At 44.3% G+C, this 22,162-nt stretch overlaps 1 protein-coding gene and 1 long non-coding RNA gene across 6 annotated transcripts in view; both read right to left on the minus strand.

The window, feature by feature from the left end:
- MED14 (mediator complex subunit 14) overlaps positions 1-17,396 on the minus strand; it is a 162,200-nt gene extending 144,804 nt beyond the window's left edge. The window contains exons 1-8 of one of the 2 annotated variants that reach the window (XM_072286351.1): positions 16,943-17,396; positions 15,662-15,684; positions 14,215-14,360; positions 11,472-11,604; positions 7,343-7,437; positions 6,827-6,905; positions 4,676-4,805; positions 2,245-2,285 (exon numbers count right to left, since the gene is read on the minus strand). In XM_072286351.1, the coding sequence (XP_072142452.1) occupies positions 2,245-2,285; positions 4,676-4,805; positions 6,827-6,905; positions 7,343-7,437; positions 11,472-11,604; positions 14,215-14,330 (594 nt within the window). In that variant the 5' untranslated portion in view covers positions 14,331-14,360; positions 15,662-15,684; positions 16,943-17,396. The remainder of the gene's footprint in view (positions 1-2,244; positions 2,286-4,675; positions 4,806-6,826; positions 6,906-7,342; positions 7,438-11,471; positions 11,605-14,214; positions 14,361-15,661; positions 15,685-16,942) is intronic. The other variant, XM_072286352.1, reaches the window with a different exon arrangement.
- Positions 17,397-19,039: 1,643 nt separating this feature from the next.
- Positions 19,040-21,680, minus strand: LOC126533933 (uncharacterized). Of its 4 annotated transcripts, XR_008613114.2 has the most exons (5): positions 21,381-21,673; positions 21,016-21,244; positions 20,784-20,942; positions 20,065-20,224; positions 19,040-19,254 (listed from the first exon to the last, which is right to left on the minus strand). It is a non-coding gene; the product is annotated as an uncharacterized lncRNA (long non-coding RNA). The 4 variants fall into 4 exon arrangements; XR_011892706.1 differs by having other exon boundaries at positions 20,065-20,889; positions 21,381-21,680; XR_011892704.1 differs by having other exon boundaries at positions 20,065-20,942; positions 21,381-21,680.
- Between the last annotated feature and the right edge of the window lie 482 nt (positions 21,681-22,162).

Consider the following 22,162-nt stretch of genomic DNA (forward strand, 5'->3'; position numbering starts at 1 on the left):
GCAACCGCACCTCCATCGGTTGCTGCTTTTAGTTTTCCGGATATGGGCTCGCTGACCGGCCCCGGGCTGGGCCAGTGTATGGTCGGCGCTGCGGCGACAGGTAGCGGCCTGGTGATGGCGAACGCGACGGTCGTCGAGAGCTCCACTGAGTAGCGGCGAGGTAGTCGGCGATATCGCGAGGTCTTTCGCCAATCTGTGGTCGCGGCGCGTTAACGGCGAACCCTCGGAGTCCCATCTCCCGGTATGGGCATCGGCGGTAGATGTGCCCTGCTTCACCGCAGTGGTAGCAGAGCGGGCGGTGGTCGGGGGCTCGCCAAATGTCCGTCTTCCTCGCGTAGGTGCGCTGGGCGACGGGTGGTCGTGCTGGCGCTGGCGGCGGCTGACGACGGAACTGCGGCGTGACAGGGCCCTGGCGCGGTCGCGTAGGGGGACCTTGACGGCGTGCGACGGCGGCGTAGGTCATCGCTTGCGGCTCAGGCTGCGGCGATACAGGGGCTACTCCAAGTTGTTGCTGGAGCTCCTCACGGACGGCGTCGGCAATCGAAGCCACTTGAGGCTGTGATGGTGGGAATAGCTTTTGTAGCTCCTCCCGCACGACCGCTCGGATAGTCTCGCGCAGGTCGTCGGTGGCCAGTGATTGAACTCCGGCGTAGTTTGTCGAGTTTGTGCGGCGGTCGAATTGCCGGTTTCGCATCTCGAGTGTCTTCTCGATGCTGATGGCCTCGCGAAGAAACTCGTCGACGGTCTTCGGTGGACTTCGTACCATTCCGGCAAAAAGTTCCTCCTTCACACCACGCATCAGCAGGCGGACTTTCTTCTCCTCGGGCATGTCAGGGTCGGCGTGGCGGAAGAGACGGCTCATTTCTTCCGTGTAGATTGCGGTCGTCTCATTAGGGAGCTGCACCCGGGTTTCTAATAGCGCTTGGGCTCGTTCTCGGCGTACGACGCTTCCGAATGTCTGCAGGAAGCCGCTTCGGAAGAGTTCCCAGGTCGTTAAGGTGGCTTCTCGGTTCTCGAACCACGTCCTGGCCGCGTCTTCCAAAGCGAAGAAGACATATCGCAGTTTGTCGTCGCTGTTCCAGTTGTTAAAGGTAGCGACTCTCTCGTACGTCTCAAGCCAGCTTTCCGGGTCCTCGAAAGTTGAACCGCGGAACGTCGGAGGCTCCCTGGGCTGCTGCAGCACGACGGGTGACGCTGGGGCTGCCATTGGGGTGGACGTGGTGGCCATCTTCCTAGTCGTCTCAGGCAAAAGTCCGTGCTCCGGGGGCAGTCCTTGCAGCCTGCGGCTACCTCGCTGGTTCTTGGCGACGTTGGTGTCTTCCGAGTGAGGGCTTGAGTCACGGCTTTGTGGGGGCGTCCGGTACATGAATACCCCGCACCTCCACCAGATGTCACGTGGTGGTGACGTAGAAGAACACAGTAGCAATACTGTGAACGAGAAAACTAACTTTTATTGGGCGAACTTGTGCCCACAAAACAGGCTACACTTATAGCACAACGAAAGCGGCGAACACAGTCGGCGATCGTCGGAAATCTGATCAGCGGGTCAAGCGCGTCGGCTTTTATACAGAATCGTCGAATGTTCCAGACTAATCGTTGGGACTCGCGTGCCTTCCACAAAGTTCTACAGCATTCGCGTCAGGCGAATAAATCAGATAACACAAGGTTCGGCGACAACAGACTGCGGATAGAAGCATCGATAACTTTCCAGAAACTTCAGATACATGCAAGCGCGTCCCGCGCTGTGCGATAAGATTTGTTAGGCGGCGAAACGTGGTCGCCCGATAAATATAAGTACACGTGTCAATATTTACGCAAGAGAGAACTTGTTGAAAACGATTGAACAGGATTTTTTAGAATGCAATAACAGCTTTCCTATTAGAAATCACACCCTTAATTCAAAATGAAAAACTTTACTAATTGATCTTCTCCTGGTAGTAGGAGGGGACTGATGACCACACACCATAGGTCTCATAATTGTATATTGTACCAGTTTTTTTTTAAAAGCTTGGCTAACTTAAGCTGGGACACCCTGTATAAGTGCAACGAATGCATGTCTGTGCCAAAAACTGGCATCAGCTACAATTGGAAAGTCACAAGGAATAGCGTCTGCCTGCACATCACTGTGACTAGCAGCTAGCCCGAAGTTCTGGCAGTGCAGTTGGACTTTCAAAAACGAATAAAACGCCCATGAATGTGGCATAGATGCACTGCACTATGAGAAGTAACAGAACAAAAACTCACTTCAAACTCGTGCTCCACATGAAATGTTACCCTTCCGTTTTCTGTAAAAGCCAAGATCACAGAACAAAGTTATCATGCTGCAGACAGAAAATTAACATCAGCCTCGACAAGCACATTTCCCAGAAATCAAAGTGCGCACACATAAACAAATAATGTATGGTGGGGTACAGTATAGAAGAAATGAAATAGAGAGAAAGAATATTTTCCAGCAGAACTGCGAAGATGCTATCAACAAAAGCCTCCCTTAGGCCGTAGGCTACCTCAGCATGCCCTCCTTCTGATACTCCTTTATGATCTCCATATCAATGGCAAAATATTCTATAGTAGCACTATTCCTCTTTCAAACATATCTGCGGCAACATCATTAAGCATTACATTCTCTTGTTGTATGGACTTTGCCAATACCCTGATGGCATAGTTGGTTAAAATTGCTAGGTTCTGAATCTGAAAGGCACAGGTTTGTGGCCTGCTAAGCTGGCTAAGCTGAGCAGGTTTGTTTATTTATAGCAACACTTGCTATTGCCATGACAACATGATGGAAATGTCATTATGTTGTGCCTCTATTTATATTTCACATTGTGTCTTCAGTCTACATTGTGATTAAACCACATGTGAACACCACTACAGGACTTTTAACAATGAAAGTGATTGCAGATCAGCTTTGATATGAAGACTAATCATTCTTTAACAGATGTCTGACTAGCATGTCAAACTGGCCAATTTTCCCAGATAAAGTTAAAAGAAATGTTTAACCATTCTTCACTGTAACACTTAAATTGGTACTCCCTTTAAACTCCCTCTCATAAAAAAACTAAGGCCAAAGGAAGTCTTTAAAGTACTTCTTAAAAGCCCACATACATTTTCTTGTTGAAGAGTGCTAGCTTTGCTTGCTAAAATAAAACAGTTCCACATAATGAAATGATGTAGTATAATTGAAAAGGCTAACTGGGAGAAGTTTCAACATCATTGTCAGCAAATGCCTCCAGACAGAGTAGTGAACAAAGACTGTACTTTTCTATGCTTTCATGCTTTGCACTTTGAAGGCATTTATAAACAATTTATACAGGTGGCAAAACAGTGGCTCATATGACCAATGGCAGCACAAAAATGTTTTTTCACCACCAGAGCAAATACAAAATCAAGTAGCCTGTGCCACTCCCTCAAAGAAAGTTTTGTCTGAGAAAGGGGAAGAAAAAGACTTCTGCACACTATTTACACATCTGCTGTAATGATCAAGCTGCAATGATCAAGCATTCAAAGAGCATTACGCATGCCACCTAGTACTTACATGCAGCACTGGAGAAAAAAAAAAGTGCATGGCATATATTTTCTAAGAGCACAGGACATTAAAATATACAGTCAAACCTCGATATATCGAACACGGATATATCGAAATATTGCGTATATCGAACAATTTCTATATCACATGGAAAATCGCATGCATTTTTAATTCTTTATTTCGAACGGGGCCGGATGTAAAATGGGTATATCGAACTCCGCCGCCCCAGACAAAGTGCGCTCTGTTGACATGAGGCGAGCTTTCCCGCAACACTCTCGAAGATAGCGGCGGCGCGATCGGCGTTCCAGACTGCTGCGTACGACAGCTGCCCACATCGGTTGCGCCGAGGGCGCCATTTGAACGTAGCGGCGTACACACGCGGCGGCTTGGAGCCAGCACGGCCGCCTCGATCACGCGCGCACGGCGAGGCTTGCCCCCGCCGTGCGCGCGTGATCGAGGCGGCCGTGGAGCCAGTTGGAGCGCTTTGTCGGTGCTGAGCCACACATCATGTGCATTGCGGACTTCGTTGGCGGTGACGACAGCACCGGAACAGTGGCGGAGTTAACAGACGTGGAGATCGCGGCAGAAGTGACTGCTGAGCGGCCAAACGAAGACGCTGCCGAGGCTGATCCAGCAAGCGCTGATGTTGCCCCGCTCCCGACTGCAACTGAGGCTGTAGCTGCTTTGGCCGTTGTACGCCGCTACTGCGGCGCAATAGAAGGCACTGGACTGTCTCTTGTGGACCGTTTGGACTATGTTGAGGACGCCGTGGTCAAGCACGCGGTTGCCAATATGAAGCAGGCTACGCTGATTCAGTACTTTCAGCGAACTAAATAAATACTTTGTTTGAAGCTTCATGTGAGTATCTATTGCGCCACGATTGGTTCATTGATTGATTTGCGCTAGTTTTTGACGCGTTTTCTACGTGATTTTATATATCGAATTCTGGCTATATCGAACTATTTTGCGATCACCGCGCTGTTCGATATATCGAGGTTCGACTGTAGTCGCATAGAAGACATTACAAAATGACAACTCAATGTGTACAGCACTGACTTACAACCTAAAGCAACTAAAACAAAAAGAGTTCACAATATGTCAATTTCTCATCACACAGTGCGTGTTAACATTGCAAAGTCTCTGACTACTTGCCAATTCTGTGAGATCTCATTTCGGAAGGCAGCTCAGCCGCGACAAGACGATACAGGATGATCTGATTCAGACGTTGCAGAGTGCTTTTCCGCTCTACAGGGGTTATAGGGTCAGGAGGCACAATCTTGTCCTGTGAACATACAATGCAAATAAGGTATGGTTTACAATGTACATGCTTTTTAGAAAACTGCACATATAAGACAGTAATCACACTCTTTTTCGCATGGGAAAGCACACTGTAGAAAAAGCACCATGGTTTTTCACATATCAGTGCAGTGCAGAAGTGCATGCTTGCACAGGTACAAAGAGTAACAGAAAAGGCAATGGAGGCATTGAGATACGCTGAGATAGAGTCGCATGACGACTCATTGGCAGGCAACCAAACAGGAATTTAGCATATCTTGAAATGACACACCAATGTTAGGACGAAATAGTGCAGCACACACCACATAGCAGGTTGATGTCTGATCACAATGGCAAAGCAGCAGCTTCAGGACAGTTGAGCAGCCAGAAAATTTTGGATATAGGAGTGAAGAACATACGTGAACAATTTCTGAAGTCTTTTTTATTGCTATTTTTGTATTTCTATTATTATATTTTGCTAGATTTTTCTAAAAACTTTTTATTACTATTATTGCTACAGAGTCTGTCCCAAAACTTTCCGGAATGATTTTTGCAGTCGCGAACGTCGCCTGGCAGGGCGGGGCTTCAGGCAGAGAAGTTAGTGAGGGATCTAAGCTTCGAAACAAGACGAGTCTCAGTTGCCTGCAGGCAGTTGTTGAGGAAGGTCACACCCCCCACAGAGGTATCTACTGCACCCTCGCCGAAAAAAACAATGGGCCAGTTTTTTGAGCAGCGTTTGCAATCACGTTTTGTGTGGAACTGGATAAAAACTGGGCGGAGATGCTGGAAATGTTTCAGAAAGCCTACGGTGATGACACGATGAAACAAAGCCAAACTTTCATGTGGCACAAGAGGTTCCGTGGAGTCAGGAGTCTGTCAACGACGACTGCTCGGGACTCCCGTCAACATCACAAACGGACAACTAGGTGCAAAAAGTGCATCAAGTTTTGGACAAGAACCGGTGATTAAGATCGGAGGATCGCAGAGCAGTGTGGAATACCCATAACAATCGTTCATCGCATTTTAATCGAGGATCTTCAAATGAGGAAAGCCTGCACAGAAATGGTGCCAAAAGTCCTGACGAGTGAGATGAAGGAAGAGCGTTTGTTGAAGTGCCAAGAATTGCATGAACGCTACGAAATGGACCCAGAATTTTTGGACAGAGTGATCACAGGGCACGAGAAATGGATTTTTTAGCACGATCCCGAATGAAAGCGTAACAGCAGCGAGTGGCACACCACGAAGTCTCCTTGCCCAAAAAAAGCAAGGATGAGCAAATCGCGAATCAAGGCAATGCTCATTGTGCTTTTTGACAGAAAAGGTGTGGTTCAGTGAATTCGTGCCACAGGGACAAACAGTCAACAAGGAGTTTTACTGTGAAGTGCTCAAACGGTTGTGCACCAGGGTTCAAAGCGTCTGAAAAGAAATTTGCAACAATTAGATCTTGCACCATGACAATGTGTCAAGCCACACGGCGCTCATTGGCTCAGAGTTGCTGGTCAAAATGGGTGTGGCAATGCTGCCCCAGCTGCCGTACAACCCTGATCTGGCACCACCAGACTTCTTTTTGTTCCCAAGGATCAAAAGAACCCTAAAAGGAACTCGGCATGGGACACTGGAGACTGTAAAAGCAGCTGCGACAACCTCACTGAAGGATGTTCCTGTTGACGGTTTCCAGGGCGCCTTCAATGATTGGGTAAAGCCTTCGCAACGGTGCATTAAAGCAGGGGAGCATACCTTGAAAAGTTCTGAGAAGACTGTAAACTGATATTGAATAAATGATTCATAAAAAAAAAAATTCCGGGAAGTTTTGGGACAGACCCTGTATATTATTCTTTATTGCTATCCCAAGCATACCACTGCAGCTCTTTCAGAACAATAAACCATAACTAGCAAACCTAAAAAGCATTAATGCAAGCAACTCTCACAGGGTTCATTACTCATAGGTGATTTTTCCAGTAAATATCGGGAAAACCATTTAACCGCAAGCCCCACAGGGCTGTCCCTGTGATATGACATGGCACATACCCGAATGCATGTGGGAAGCCTGGAGTATGTGCCCAAGGTTAGAACCTCTACAGCACATGGTATGTGAAAGCTAGGCAACCTGCATAGAAAGCAAACAAAGATTAATCAGTGACAGACAATTGTATGTATACCAAAATGACTGTCAGAAACAGCAGCCTATGAATAAGAGACCCGCACATTTTCACAGTGCAAAGGCTGCTGTTGAGCCCTGATCAGCTGTCCAAAAAGAAGTACTATAGTTGATATACCATGCAAACAGTTTTGATCCTCAAGTTTCTCCTACAATTTCACAACCGTACAGTCATGCCCCATAAACAGCCAACACAGCTGTTTAGAGTTAATGATGACCATTAACTAGAGCAGATAGCATGAAACTATCACCAACGACATGAAATTGCTGCGTCAGATCTGAGCCTTTGACATCATGATTGGTTCAGCCAAAATACATGCGACAAAGAGTAATGTTGGCAACACACTCGAACAACCCATAATCCCAGCTGTATGTGGAACACCCACCTTGCTTGCACAAGTGTCTCTCTTGCCATCATGGCCAGAATATCGGCCATCTCCACAAACAGCATGTTCTGCTTGTCCAAAAATCCTACAATGTTCTTCAGAGACAGGAACAGAAAATAAGGCATCACAGAATTGGAGTGTACAGGCCGGTGCGACTCAAGTGCACTCAGATATACTGATACATTACATGTGGAGCTGGCCTCACAAATTGCACATCACTGCTTGCAGGGGTCGTAAAGCAAAGTAGTAGATGCTCAGGCACCAAGTACACGCATAGAAATCTTTCTCATTTTAATGCTAAAGATTTTGGTAAGATTTACTGTAGTCATCTAAACTGAAGTGAAAATTTAGCGATTGCATTCCTGAACAAAAATATACAAGGCTGTGTGGAGGAACTCAAAGTACGGAATTGGAACATTCAATAAAGACAAGTGAATATGAGAATAGCACCTATTAGTATGTTTACAAGTACATGTAAAATTATTAAGCACAGTAATTGCTTTAGTGTTAAACACACAAAAAGCAGGTTGCCACATATTTCTACTATATCAACAAAACCAGCTACAATACATTAAAAATATTTTCTCACAATATTATAGATATTTTGAGCTTTCGAATGTACCACACTTTCCTCAGTGTAATTTTTCAAGTAGCAATGGGTGTCAGGACTTTTACAGCCACGGCTTTTATTATCAGTGAAAACATAGTGAAGGCAAGCTGTTACAACATCAGAAATCAGTGGTGCAAAGCAGAGGCAGTTTCTTAGCTGTTAGAGGCATTGAAGACCGTATCTGTCCCTCTGGTGTTTGCATACAGCCCACAAATGTCAAACGCAAGAATCATAGAAACAAAAAAACTTTGTGCCTTAAATAAACGTAGACATGAGAAATTACAATATTGTCTAGCACAATGTTCAATTAAGAATCTTACACCTAAGCTTAGTAAAGCTTTGCTGAATGCAGCTCAGGGTTTACAAAGCTTCACACCAGTGGCCACACTAGCACAGACATTTCTAGGCTTTATATGAAACAATACAACAGGATCTAGTGCCAGAAGAATGCTCTTATATTGCCCCTGTACATCCCTTTACTAGGAGAGTAAAGCAATTGGTAGTGCAAAGATGACTGTCAGTTGTGTACCTGAATACCTCATTGGTAACTTCTAATGAAGACTTATTTTGATAAGTTAGAAATGGTTTTTGCTGGACACATACACATGACGCCAGAATCCCGATTTCTCTCTCTTAACCCTTTCGCTGTCACGGACATACCGGTACGTCATCGGGCTTCCCCCCCACGGTGTCACTGACGTACCGGTACATTCTCTATCGTGCGTTCAAAATTTCGCGCCTGCGCGCAAAGCTGGCGCTCCTGACGCCATCTGTTTACTCTTTCTACAAGTTCGTATATTCTCCCCGACCTGTGTTAACCCATGTATTGAAGAGTACGGTGCGACTGCCACTCCCCACTTTCTCTTTGCTGAGTGGCGCTGGATCATGCGTCGCAGGCGTGTGGTTATGGGTTCAAGGGTTGTTCTGCCATCTCCGCTGGTTTGAAGGTTTTTATTTTTCTTCTGTTAGTGTGTCTGCTACGCCGGGTCAAGTTCAGGCGCATGTGCCGTTGCCTCTCCGAAAAGAGTGACTCGATTGCTGCTTTCGCTCTCTCGCCGAACCCTCGCTTCCGACTTGCAGCAGTAAACGTAAAGCCCTTCGAACTTTGTTTAGCCTTTTTCCATCTCCCTCTGTCTTCTTGATCACGCAACGTCCCATTTCTCTCCGTTGTGCGGGCGACTGAAAGCGCATCCTCCCAGCGCGCGGTTACTTTCGTATGGCTGAGCGCGCGGAACCTTCCTCTGCTCATTGGAGCGGTGGCTCAATTCCGATTTAGAATACGAGCCGAGCTCGGATTCGGACTCAGACAGAGTCGCATGCGATGAAAAGGGTTCCGCATCGTCAGATTCGGATGTTGAACGGATTTTATAGTCAGGCTGATGATGATGATGATGTTTACTAACAGCAGCTGCAGAACACTGAAATGTGCATATAGCATTGACTACGTTATTTGTATACCAATCATAATCAAAAATAAATTGCTATGTTCATTCCCTGTTATGCTCGTTCCCTGAAACCAAGCCGACACTGGGGGTGCGTCACGGCCAGAAAGGTCCGACAGCGAAAGGGTTAAGCATACCACAATTTAAGAGCTTAAAAGTTTAAAGTACTGACTTGGCATTTCCGACCTTTATTTATTTATTATTTTTATTATTATTATTTTTATTTTCACTGAAGGGGACCCTGCAATGCCTCCGAGAAAGCTTGTTAGGCAGCAACAATAACGCTATCGTGATGCAGCGATTTTGTGCACTTTGTGCAACGTCATGATGTCAATGTGCAGCACATGATAACTGGTTGGATATGTAATGTGAGATTTTACGTTCACATGATACTGCGAGTACTGTGAGAAAAAAAACTACAGCATTATCTTTTACAGTTATTTGTAAAAGGTAATGTCTTTTTTTTTGTTTTGTTTTTTTGCCCTAAGTGATATACTAAAAATTAATGTTTACTCGAACCAGTTTTGTTTCCTGTATACCCGAGATGCATTATATTTCTGTAATCCCCGCAGCTGTCACGTGTAAGCGCAGCCAAAAGAAATGCCACCAGCACTCTCATTTATTTTGTTATGAGCATTGTCATCATGCCTGGCCTTATTACTACACAAAATCGGGAAATTTTGCCGTGCCATGACGCCATGATTGCTTTACATTAGTTTCAGTTCAAAGCGATGGCACAGAGTGTTGTCTTTCCATATACTGCTGTGTGGTGCCACTTGCCCTACTGTTTGCCCAACCGCCCGGACTCATCATTACGATTGTCGTCCTCCCCCCCACCCCCGAAGCGGCGAAAGTGGCTTTTGCACACGTGCTTGTTTGTGTGCTGAAGGAGCTTCAAGCAAGGATGCTTAAGCATCCTACCCATGATGTTAGACTTTACAAATGTTTGAAACAAAGCAGTTTCAGTTCTTTTTAATGGAGTCCCGTTTACAGGTATGTTTTTTGGGAGGTGTTAAACGGGCTGAAATAGAGAAACCTTGCTCTGCTCGGATGTGTGAAGCATATGGCCGATTTTATGTGCCAGATGCTGAATTTTGTTATATTTACACGCATGCACTTCTACACGAGAGATGTGAATCACCAGCTCCAACAGTGAGAAAGTTACCACTGCAAATAAGGGAAGGTAATCTTCCGTAGCCACTTCTTCCACGTTTCTGATCAAGTGCGACCACGTAAAATTTTTGTGCACTGAAATAAGCATAATCAATGTGAACATGTAAAATGTCCATGCCTCAGCTGTGTTCCATGCGTCCATAGCCAAAAGTGGAATTTTGCGACTGTGGTCTCAAAACAGAACTGAAGATTACTTTTTCTAACTTTTCATTATTGTCTCATGCCTTCTTCACAAGAAACATAGACAGTGCAATGCCAGCAAACACTACAATGTCCAGAAGAAATGTCACAAATGCAATGTGTTAAATAAAGGACGAAGCCAGTAAGAAATCAAAGTTTTCCGCAATATTGCTTCAACCTGCTCTTTATCTCAGCCTTAAAGCCGATGCCAAATTGTTAACCCTGATGCTTTCACCTCACAAACTTCACCTCACAGCTCAAAAAAAAAAGAAGAAAAAGATATCTACTTTTTATTCCTATTATGGCAGCGAATGAGATCTAGCAGCAATGGCTGCCATACGTGTGCTTTCCGGGATGACAGCAACAGCAGCACCACATTGCGAGTGGAAAAAAAAGGGGCCGCATTCTCATGCGCTGCTCAGGGGGAGCTTGCAAACTGAAACAAATCTAAAAACGGTGGTTATAATAATAATAATAACGATGTCATGATGTTATAATAACAATGTCAATGAAGCCAGGTTCGGCATGTTGAGACGAAATGTAGTATCAAATTAAAATACCTTTAAAAATAAAAGTGTTTCCTAATCTTCATACTTGCTAAGTGTAATCCTTTTACATTGAGAAGGGTGTAGTAGAGTTTCTACTACCTCAAAAGTATGTGTTAACACTTCATCATGCAGAAAGGAATCTTTTGGAATTCCTCAACACTGCAAGGGACACTTACAGCACATTTTTCCACTTTGGCTGCGCTTGCTGCCCATTTCACAAGTGCAAGCAGCCGGACAAATAGCTGCCGTGTGCTGCTGGCAAACTGCACAATCTCAATCTTTCGTTCCACATCTGTCTTGCGAGGAAGCCTAGTAAATAATGAAAGCAAAACTATGAGTAGTTGAACTATGAACTCCATAAAAGTGCATGAGTGAGGCTGCAGGACTAAGAGTGACATCAATAAGGCTACAGAGAAGTGGGTGACAGGTAAAAGTAGAATATAAACAAAAAGTTTAAGCAGTGAAACCATGAAGAACACAACGCAGTTGACAAAAGTAGATACAGCTAAACACTAGAGTACTATTGTCAAAAACAAGTTATTGCAAAATACTGTGTACTGATCACATGCAATGAAATGGGAATGTCACAAACACAAAAGAATGATAAGAGTGCGCCACATAATATAAAAACTAATGTTTTTTGCTCACCAGCTCAGCCCAATCAAATTTTTTATGTGCTCGAACCAAGCCAAAGCCCTTGAGCCAGTCACCCCACACTGCCGGTAATTGTGGCTCCCTGCCAACCATAACTATTTACTGGAGACATCAAGGCATTTGTGTGTTCTAGAAGACAAATAGTCATCGCAGAGAAATTCTCATACTACAAGGAATACCAAAAATTTCATAAATATTAGGACCTCGAAGATTACCTTTTCAACCATCTCAGATGCTATGTACACAACTGTGTACATCGTGAAGTCCCACCTTTACTCCGAGTGTGCTATAGATGCTGCCAATTTCGCATTTGCAGCCGAATTTCCCTTTTCTTGCCTTCTAACTGTGGGGTTTACAGCGCCATATGGGGGGCAAAGATAAAACTCATGCGCAATATATTCAGCATGGCAGCACACGCTTTGCCGTCTACAGGTAGGCTAGCTTTCTAGTTGTTTTTATTTTTCTGCCTTTTTAGCACTGTCTACAGCTTCCAAAAAATTAGCCGCTGATACAACGATAAAGAGAGCGTCTCAAGATCAAATTGCAATACCAGCCTGCGCCGGTGTTTTCTCAGCATGGGAATTTGTGAATATTCCCAAATTCGTACAAAGCGTCATGGCGGACGCGTTTGGAATGCTCTATGTGAAGCAAGTAGGGCTTGACTCTGCTAGCTAGTGAACTGCTCATATATCACTGCAAAGGTAATTCCATGGCGTTTTTCTTCCGTTTTGAGAAGAAACTTGACGGTGCAAAAAAGCAATTTGCAGGCATGCTCCAGGGAAAACATGCATGGAGAGACGGTCTCAGTCATAGACTCAACTGATGAAGATGAGAATGATGTTGCCAGAGTTGAGTTAGTTCTGCTTGCATTGAATACACAGATAAAGAGTGTGCATAAGACGTGCTATTTCCAGGTCTCTGTGGTACTGTGGAAAATTGTAAAATAAATTTTCAACTAAAGAAATTGCCTTTTCTCTTTCCCCCTACCACCAACACTGCACTCAGTGGACAGCCCAAAAAGCATCTTGAATGCAGACGCCACACACTTTTTGGGGGACATGCCTGAGTTGATCTTCAAAGTCATTTTCTGAAGCAACAAATACCTACAGCATTCAAACAAAACACGTGAATGTGAACATGACCTCCAAATAAAAGAAGACCATGGCCAGAAGCTTGCGATCCTGCCAGAAGCAAATCCAGCTCAGAACCACAAATAAATGGGAGGAAGAGACCAATTGTTGATGTGCCGTTCTGCCTGACAAAAGACCGCAACTGCTTTTACAGTTTCCATGCCTGAAAGACATTGCTGAACTTTGTGACAACATGAGGCTTTGTACACAACTGTGTAGATACCTGTAAAAAACAAACAATGGTAGTTTCTTGTTTGCCTGACCTATTTATTGTCCCAAAGGCCTACTTAGGTGGCTTGTTCTCATATCTTTTTTTGCAACAAATGATGAGGGGCATCTGAAAGGTTAAACTAAATTCCTCCTAAGGATCTTTTGAGAATATGTGTGGACCTTAGAGATAATACAACATAGTAGCAAGAATTGAGACAATGTTATTAAATAGCCACAATTCTTCCTATATTTATAGAACAAGTGTAACATGTAGTTGAAACATAGCACTGATTTGTGCCTTCCTTGCAACTTGCAATGTAAAGTTATTTTGGCGAACAACTACTTCTAACTACCAGTCATCTAGCACTATTTTACAAACTTTGTTATCACTCATCACTTCATGACAACTTCTTTAAAAGTGACAACTTTTTGAATACATGACAACTTCTTTAATAATCTTCATCCAATGTGATCACACATGCAAATGTCCTGCTGGTGCCATTTCAACCAGTCTTTCATTTCCCAAACAGCATATTGGTACAACCTGCCATAAGAATCAAACATACTCACTGAAACTGATCCCTGTCATCCTCTTTTACTCTTGTAAACCAAAACGCATTGTTTCTTTCTTTTTATATGATCATTTGCAGGACGGTTATCACTAGCATTGTTTGACAAAGCCGCAGCTCTTTTTGATTATGACTACTGTTTTTCTTCATTGACCTATAAAAAACTGCCCATGTCCAATAGTATTATGCATATTACCACCCCCTATTCTTTTTTACTCATTCAATCTAAATGTCCATGCTTTGTGGTGTTGTCTTAATTGTTAGTACAAGTGTTTTTCATTTACTCTACTTAATGTAGTAAACTCACAAGAGGGCCTTTAGGGTACTCTGAAATAAACTAGTCACAACATACTCACAGCTCGGCAAGCACGGTCAGTTCATGATAAGTTCTTTGCAAGATGAAGTCAATGAGCCTCCCCAGGGGTATGCTCCCTGCCCCCCCTGGGGATATGTTGGCAACCTGCATAGACATCTTCGCACCAAACTTTGGTCAGTCCATCACCTGCAAGATGTCACAAAAAACACAAAAGCCATGTTCAGAAAGCTCAAGCTGCACAAGCAGCAGCATTTTGAAACCAAAGCAAGCAAATTTACTGGTACAGGTAATACTCTGCACTGGCCTAATTGACATCAGCATCATGGTCTTTACCTCTCATAGAAATTCCACAATCATATATTTTCTTGCCTTTTACAATGAAGCTGTTAAGGCTAGTTCCACAATGATTTTCATGTGGCAGCAGTAACAGGTGACAGTGGCGAAGATCGGCAGCAGCATGTGACAGCATGGTCAGCATCAAATGCCAATCAAAGAACAGCAAGCAACGCATCCTGTGTCGAAGCCCCGAATTCGCTTTGAAACATGATTTTTAAGAGCTATAAAATAAAAGTTACCTCGCGTGTACCTCACTCAAAAGGACAACTTCTTTGCATGATTTATCTTGGGCAGTAATATTAATTTTAGTTTCTCATACCGTGTTTCAAAAGCTCCAGACTGAACATCAGCTACAAGGTGCCCAAATTGAAAAATATTTTGCAAGCATCACGTCGGGTCCTCTTGGCTAAGATCAATATCAGTGTCTTTTAATGAGTATGTTCATGCTGTGCTTTTTTTTTTCAACTTGCGGAAAAAACACGGGTCTCTGTACAGAGCTTGGATATAGTGAAGTATATAAAAAGGGTTGAGTATGGCAAAAGAGTTGCACCAGACACAGTAAATCGTTTGCAATGTCTTGGGCATATTTTGGGCAGTGGCACACGGACAAAATAAACACAAACAACTTCCGAAAGGTGCAAGAATTCCCTTATACAGTTTCACTGTCTTGGATATACGAGCTACCAAGACTGACATACATTTGTGAAGGTGTTTTTTCTTTTCCCCTTTTCCCATCCTCCTTAAATCTTTTCTGCCTCAATTCCTCTCACCATGTTTGGTAGCACGTAGGCAGCTACATACACACCAGCATAATTTTTTGCATTTCACTAAAGAGCTTTCTCTCTACAAGGCCTGCTGACATGAAAAACTGAATTAAATGTCCTATCCCACCAGGCAAAGATACTACATGCTTTACTGAAGCACTGATAAAAATATCTTTAGATAGGGAGTAGAAGTTGAAGGTATTTCTATTTCAATGGTTATTTATACCTTGCCATGTGAAACAAGTAAAACTGCAATATGTCAACAAATGCAGTTTTCTACTTGCAGTATCTCTCATTTGCCAGCCCAGGCCTTAAAACATACCCGAACTTAACGACACCAAATTCACAAACAATTGTGAGTGATGCAAACAGAAACAACACGATTACCTGTTTTTTTGCAAATGCACCATCTGAAACAAAATGCGGGAAATAGTTGATCAAACAGCACAATGATGCAGCAATAACACGGTGCAATGTCTTGGGTATATTTTGGTCTCTCTATGTTCAGGGACTCGCTAAATATTCTGCATAGATGGGATTTAACCTGCTCTGTTTACAAGCATTATTCTTCATAAACCGCTTAAATTAGGATCATGGCTCACTTTGAAGCATCTGAATAGGTTTTCCTTTGCACTTGTGTCTATGGAACCCCACAAATTAACACCAGAAAATAAATGCACACCTCCCAAAGTTAATAGTGGTTACTATTTACAAGCAAGCTAAGCACGATTCTAAAATTATGTCCAAGTTGTGCTGTTTTCTCGTTTAGAGTATGACTTACCTCAAAGTTCCTTTTTGTTCTGTGTTCCTGATGCCTGTCTTTTATTTTTATTTTTTTATTCTGTTTACCTACTAAAACGTTTACGACGTGTACATATACAGCATAAGTGAGATTAATGAGGGGAGTGCAAAGAAAACGCTTAGAAATTAGGACTAAGCGTTAGATGGAGAGCTCATATGCTTCGTCAGAAGTCCTAAACACGCCCATGCTCAGTAAATTAAATAAGTAGCCTAGCACTCACATCTAATGACAGAATCCACGCTCGCCATAGCTAGAATTGTAGCAAGGCCCACAAGTTCATTGATGCAGTGCGATACGGTACAGAATTCTGGCCCTATTACTGCGCTCTACAAGCTCGATACAGCTGGAACATTAGCGCGAATTTCCGTCTGCACCTTTCTCAAACTTTGAATTTGCCAACTTGGTTACATGCATAAGTATAATCTTTACGAACGCTTATGAATACCTTGGCTCCGTTTGTGTAAACACTATGATGCGGTTCGACTTGCATGCATCGTTTACGCAAAACTAATCTGACGAATTTTGGTATCACTTGCTACAGTGTACCTAGGCAACATTCAACATGCTGATCCCGCGATCATGCTTACAAACATATGCATATTATTTTGTATAACACGTAAGACGACGGAACTTTGCTATTTACCCAACGGACCGCGGGCATCGTAATGGTGACAACAGAAACACGACACATGGTGTTTGACGATGGCAGAGTGAGATACGCAAGCACTTCGTACTCTAGAGTAGATTCTAATAAATGAGACAGAAAGAGCCCAATTCGCCCTTACTATTACTCAGCGTTCACGTGTGACAAACGGAAAAACGCTCATATGCACAACACGTCGAATACAGCATCAGAGGAATCGTACCTGTTTCAGATACGTCGTCAGACTGGACTTGCCAAGTTCTCACAAGAAAGCACTTCACAAAGGTAGCGAGGTAAGCAGCTCATGGACAACAAGGAAAGTGCAAACAATTCATAAGAAAACAGGCCATTGCTGAAAATAAATAACTAAAAACAGCCGTTAAAGATGCAAGCAACGAACTATCTACAACACTGCGTACTCCATCTCCATACTCGCGTACTGGCGTACTAATAAACGGATCCGGAAGCTGCACCGCTGAACTATGTGTGTAATGGCGTGCGCAAAACAAAAAAGAAAAGTAAAAAAGATTTAACCTTACGACTACTGGAAGTAAATTTTTTCAGCTAATTTTGTCCTACGTGATTTGTCTGTAAGATGCATATAGATGACCTTATTAACAGTTACAGAAAATACAATTTCGGTTTTGACATGATTGACGGTGACAAACTGATTTGCTTTGCAAGAAACAAACTCTACCAAAGGAATATTAAATGTTACTATATAGGGTCAGTACACGCAAGTGCCCTGACCTAATTCAAAAGCTTAGTAATAACAAAATTTACGGTTTATTTTATATGTTTAGCCACATCCTGTCCGACGCACAGCAGTTTTGAAACTGGATAGCTACCATCACGTAATCTTTGTAGAAAATAATTTTTAGGTACTCTGTAGTCCAGCTCGTATAACTACACTTCCGCGTAGTCAACTCAGCGACAAAGGAGTAGCGTGCCGTTCAGCTTGTACAGGGGCACTAACCATCCAGCATCTCTAATGCGGCTACCACATACGCAGCTATTCATCTTCTATCTCTTGTTTCGGTTTCGGCGACACCGCCTTGAAGTAGTAGTCCATGAGAAGGGCACCAGCCATCGCCTTGCCGCGAATATTATCGTCCCTGCTGTCCAAGTGTTTCTCGAAGAAACTGAGCACCTGTTGGTTCGGGAAGTCTTTCATACACATGTCGCTGCGAAGAACCTTGCACAGGGCCGTGAGGATGCCGGCGAGCTGCATGCTGTCGGCTTCGTCGGCGAGGAACAGCATGAGCTCGGTAGTAGCTTGCATGTCCAGTGCGATCATCATCTCCAGAAGCTCAGACATCTTGAAGCGTACCAGGCCATTGGTGCAGACAAGTTGTTTATAGGCAGCGCATACGATGTCGTTGTAGTACACCCTGAATGACGGTGCCTGTCTAAGGGGAAGGAGGCCCAGCACCAAATCTGCCGCCCGAATGGCCACATCGGTGTCATCGCTGCGCAGGTCGTCCAGAGTCTTCTCCAGTAGCGGCGTGTAATCTTCAGCGTTTAACCAGTTGTTAAACTTAGCGCGCAGCCTGCGGATCATGCATTACGGCGGATGGCGGCGGCGCGCCCAGGGCATAATTTTGGTTAGTTGCAACTGAAATGGCGGCGGCGCGACCACTACGGCGCACCGGAAACAGCGGCCCATGCACGTGCTTACGCCATGCGCCGACTGTGGACGACGAAGACTCAGATTGACAACCTGCATTGTTATTCGGTGTCATCTGGCCGCGACTACATACTCCGCAAATTATATTCGTGCGAAAATTGACTCTTTGGGCGTGCGCATATACGATGTCCCAAGCAACAAAAAGACCGTGGCAAAAAGTCGGCCCGACGTCTCCGGCCGACTGCAAAACGGTTGGCCCGACCTCGGCAACCGAGGGCGGCCCAGCTTTGGGGATTGACATTGGCCTAACGTCGGCCGATCGTCGGCAATCGATGTAGGCCCGACCACTGTGGCCGACTTGGCCGACGGCGTCCCATACGAGGGCCTACCAAGGCTTTAGGTACGTAGTCAGTCGGCCAGCCGTAGGGCCATTCTATTTGGCCAACGCAGCCGAGCGCATGCCACACGCGGGCCAGCCATGGCCCTGACGACAATAATGGTCGGCATTGCACCGGCCCGGTGCTGAAAGCCGACGTTGCTTTTGACGCCCCGAATAATCGTAGCTTTTGCATCATGCATTTACAACAGCATGCGCATCATGCATCATGCTTGTGTGGTGGCCGGCATAAAAGTACCACACGAAAGCGAACGCTTTTTTGTACTTTTCATGCCACATAAATGCCAGGCAAAAGATTCTGATACAGGTCTTTATTTCTTGTAATTGTACATGTACACCGACACGTTCACAAGTTTCAAACACTAGTTCATATTTGGTGGGCTTGAAGCAGGGTCACGGCGCCTTCTTTCATTCCGGCCTCCATCCCTGTCAGCTGCTCCAACCAACCAGCGTTTTGCGACTCCAGCCACTGATGCTAGTGAAGCGTCAGGGAACGTGCTCCTCACAGATGCTGCAAAAAAGCGGCACATATAAGAAAGCTGCCGCCGCTTTATAGTTCAATTGGTGAGTCGCATTCCATTTGAAAAAGTGAAACAATCAAAAAGATCATAAGTCAGATATTCACGAAACATTAAAGAAACGACAACAAAGCAATATTAGGGACGTGCAAATCAGTATCGAAGCTGTCAGGAAGAGTGGCTGGACGACACAAATCGTGTAAGTACCGGATAGTTGGTAATTTATATGTCGTTAGCAATAGGGGGAACTGAACACGGAACCATAGCAAAACACGCATACACAGTGGCTACTGTGTCTATAGGTAGCGCGGCTATTTACACCACGATAGGTCTTGTTGCTTCCCGTGAGCACTGTATGAAACAGCCGAGTTGAAACGCTGAGACAAAGAACGCGCCGGAGCCCGGAGCGCGCCAAGCGGCACAAGGAGGTGAATAGGTAAATGTCTGGAGAGGCAAGAGGGGAAGCTTATGGCATGATACATATACTTGCTGACATGATGGCAACGATGATAGGTCTATGTTTTGCAGAAAACAGTTAGCATACATGGGTTAAAGCAGAAACAGCATATACAGCATATATTGTGAAGCAAAACAAACTCCTCAAAAGCAGTGGCAAAATATGGATGCCGCAAGTAGAACTCACTTATTACGGCATTATTTATTAAAGAAAATGCTAATACTGGACGCAGCAAGATGCAATAAGCAGCAGCTTGTTTGAATGAAGAAAAAAAAACTAAGCATGCAGTTGGTACCGATGTTCGCAACGTGCACTAGAAAGCTGATTGTTATGCCATATTTCTTACTTATATTCGTGATGGCCATGAGCTTCACGAAGGCGTGCTTCCTCCCCTGCGACCCTTTCCAGCTGAACTGCAGTGCAGCTTCATTTGTAAGTATGCCCTGCAGAATAGTGCTCACGGCACGACCGGTGTCCGTTCCTCCGTATCTGGAAAAAAAGTTCACCTGCACGAACCAGCGCACGTAGAGTTAAACCAGACATCCAAATACGTGGTTATCGTGGTCTGTAAAAAATAATGGCCAGGATAAGAAACGCTCTCGTTTTAAATGTTTTAACCACATAAAACAAATATATCTAGAAACAACGTTCTATGACAGAATGGCATATGGCTGCGGTATTGTATGAATGACAAAATGAAAATCAACCAAATATTAAACATGAATACATAGTTTCTCTAAAAAGAAAACACAGCATGTCATTCACCATCTGTTCCATGCGGGAATCTGAAGCTAAATATTCCTCTAAGATACGCTTTAGAGCCGCCCAAGGAAACATGAGGACAGGAAGGATAGGTTTACCGACTTTGGTCGGAATATCAGTGAAAAAAAAAAAACCCTCCAGGCAGCGCGATAAATGAATACAACACATAGTTGCACAAACAAAATAGCACGCAGACTGCCACGAGACAAATGTATAGGTATACATAACGTCGAGACCGCGGTGACAAAGTATTACACGTAAACTACGAAAATGCAACAAAAGAAAAATTGAGGAAGAACTTACATATGGGCTATCCGCAGGGTTTCACATACGTGTCTTCTTGTCTGATGTTCCTAGATCTACTGTAGTCCACATGCGGTGAAGCGCGCCACACACAATCCATTCTTACCTGCAATGCACCAGACGTATATCATACAGGTATTTACAGTTATGTTTTTTCATCTGTGGGAAGGAATGAAAGCAACTTCTAATTAATTATGACTTTTCCGCAATAATAACCAGACAAGCGTCTTACCCAATTTCTTCCCGAATGGTGATAACAGTTCCGAGCGTAGCAGGTCATTCGCACACTGTGCTTCAATTTAAGCAGTGTCGTTCCAGTGTTTCCTAGAGAAAAATTAACGAGAATACAAGACGAAAAAATAATATTAGAAATATATACATGAAAGTACGTCTCACATTTCCCTGTCCCAACTCTCGAACGCTTGATCCGTTCTCATGTAAAGCCTCTTTTTTTTTTCTTCCTGTCAGAAAAAATAAGCCCGAAAGACAAGGAGTTTATCATACGTTGCAAAACCATTTACACAATACAAAGCGACCTTTGTTCACTTGAAAAAGACAGTCATGCATTACACAACGTGAAATTAAAATGCCACTTACGAGTACGCATATCTTGAACGGCGAGATACGGCGGCTCCACTGCATGTAAAGGGCTTGCGCTGTTCTTGTCCATGTCACTTTTGTGTAGCTTGGGTTTATAAGCGCAGTCCATGATAACAGAAATGCACCAACTAGTCTACCATGAGACGCGGAACGAGCTGGCATCCAGAGCTAGCATTTGGCGGCAACTCACGCACCCGCGCCATTTGGCGGGAACTCGCCTGCGCCCCTGCAAGCAAGCGGCGTTGGCCTGACGAAGAAAAAATAGACAGCAAGGAAAGTCCCGCTTCTCTTTCTCGCCCCGTCCTCGCTGGTGGGAGCTGATGTTGACAGAGAGAATCGCCCGTCCCTGCTTTCCAAGAACCTCTTCATTCCTTCTGGGAGAGGGAGAGGCGACAGCCCAAGACGACCTCGGTTCCCCACACTTTTCCTTTTTTTTCGTTTTTCAGGCGCTTCCTGTGAGCGCGTTGCCGTTTCCTTTTGGTGTGTGTGCTGTGCACGTGCGTGCGTGCGTGTGTGTAATGAAAATCTGCGTTCTATATTTTGCAGGGATTGGTAGCGCTATACGAATATGTATATACCTTATGTGAACAATAATTTTGACCTCTTCAACGTGTCGAACAGTACTTTGGGTGCTATGTACGTTAGCATGTAGGTTCTGTTTTCTTGTTTGGGAGTATTGTACAAATATCGTATAATCTTGATTGGTTTCCTTTTGTACTTGCTCAGTATTGTATACCTGTTATTACCGGGTGCAATTGTCTTTGTTTTAAAAGTGTCGC

The sequence above is a fragment of the Dermacentor andersoni genome, chromosome 2, assembly GCF_023375885.2.
Source record: "Dermacentor andersoni chromosome 2, qqDerAnde1_hic_scaffold, whole genome shotgun sequence".
Classification (NCBI taxonomy): domain Eukaryota; kingdom Metazoa; phylum Arthropoda; class Arachnida; order Ixodida; family Ixodidae; genus Dermacentor; species Dermacentor andersoni.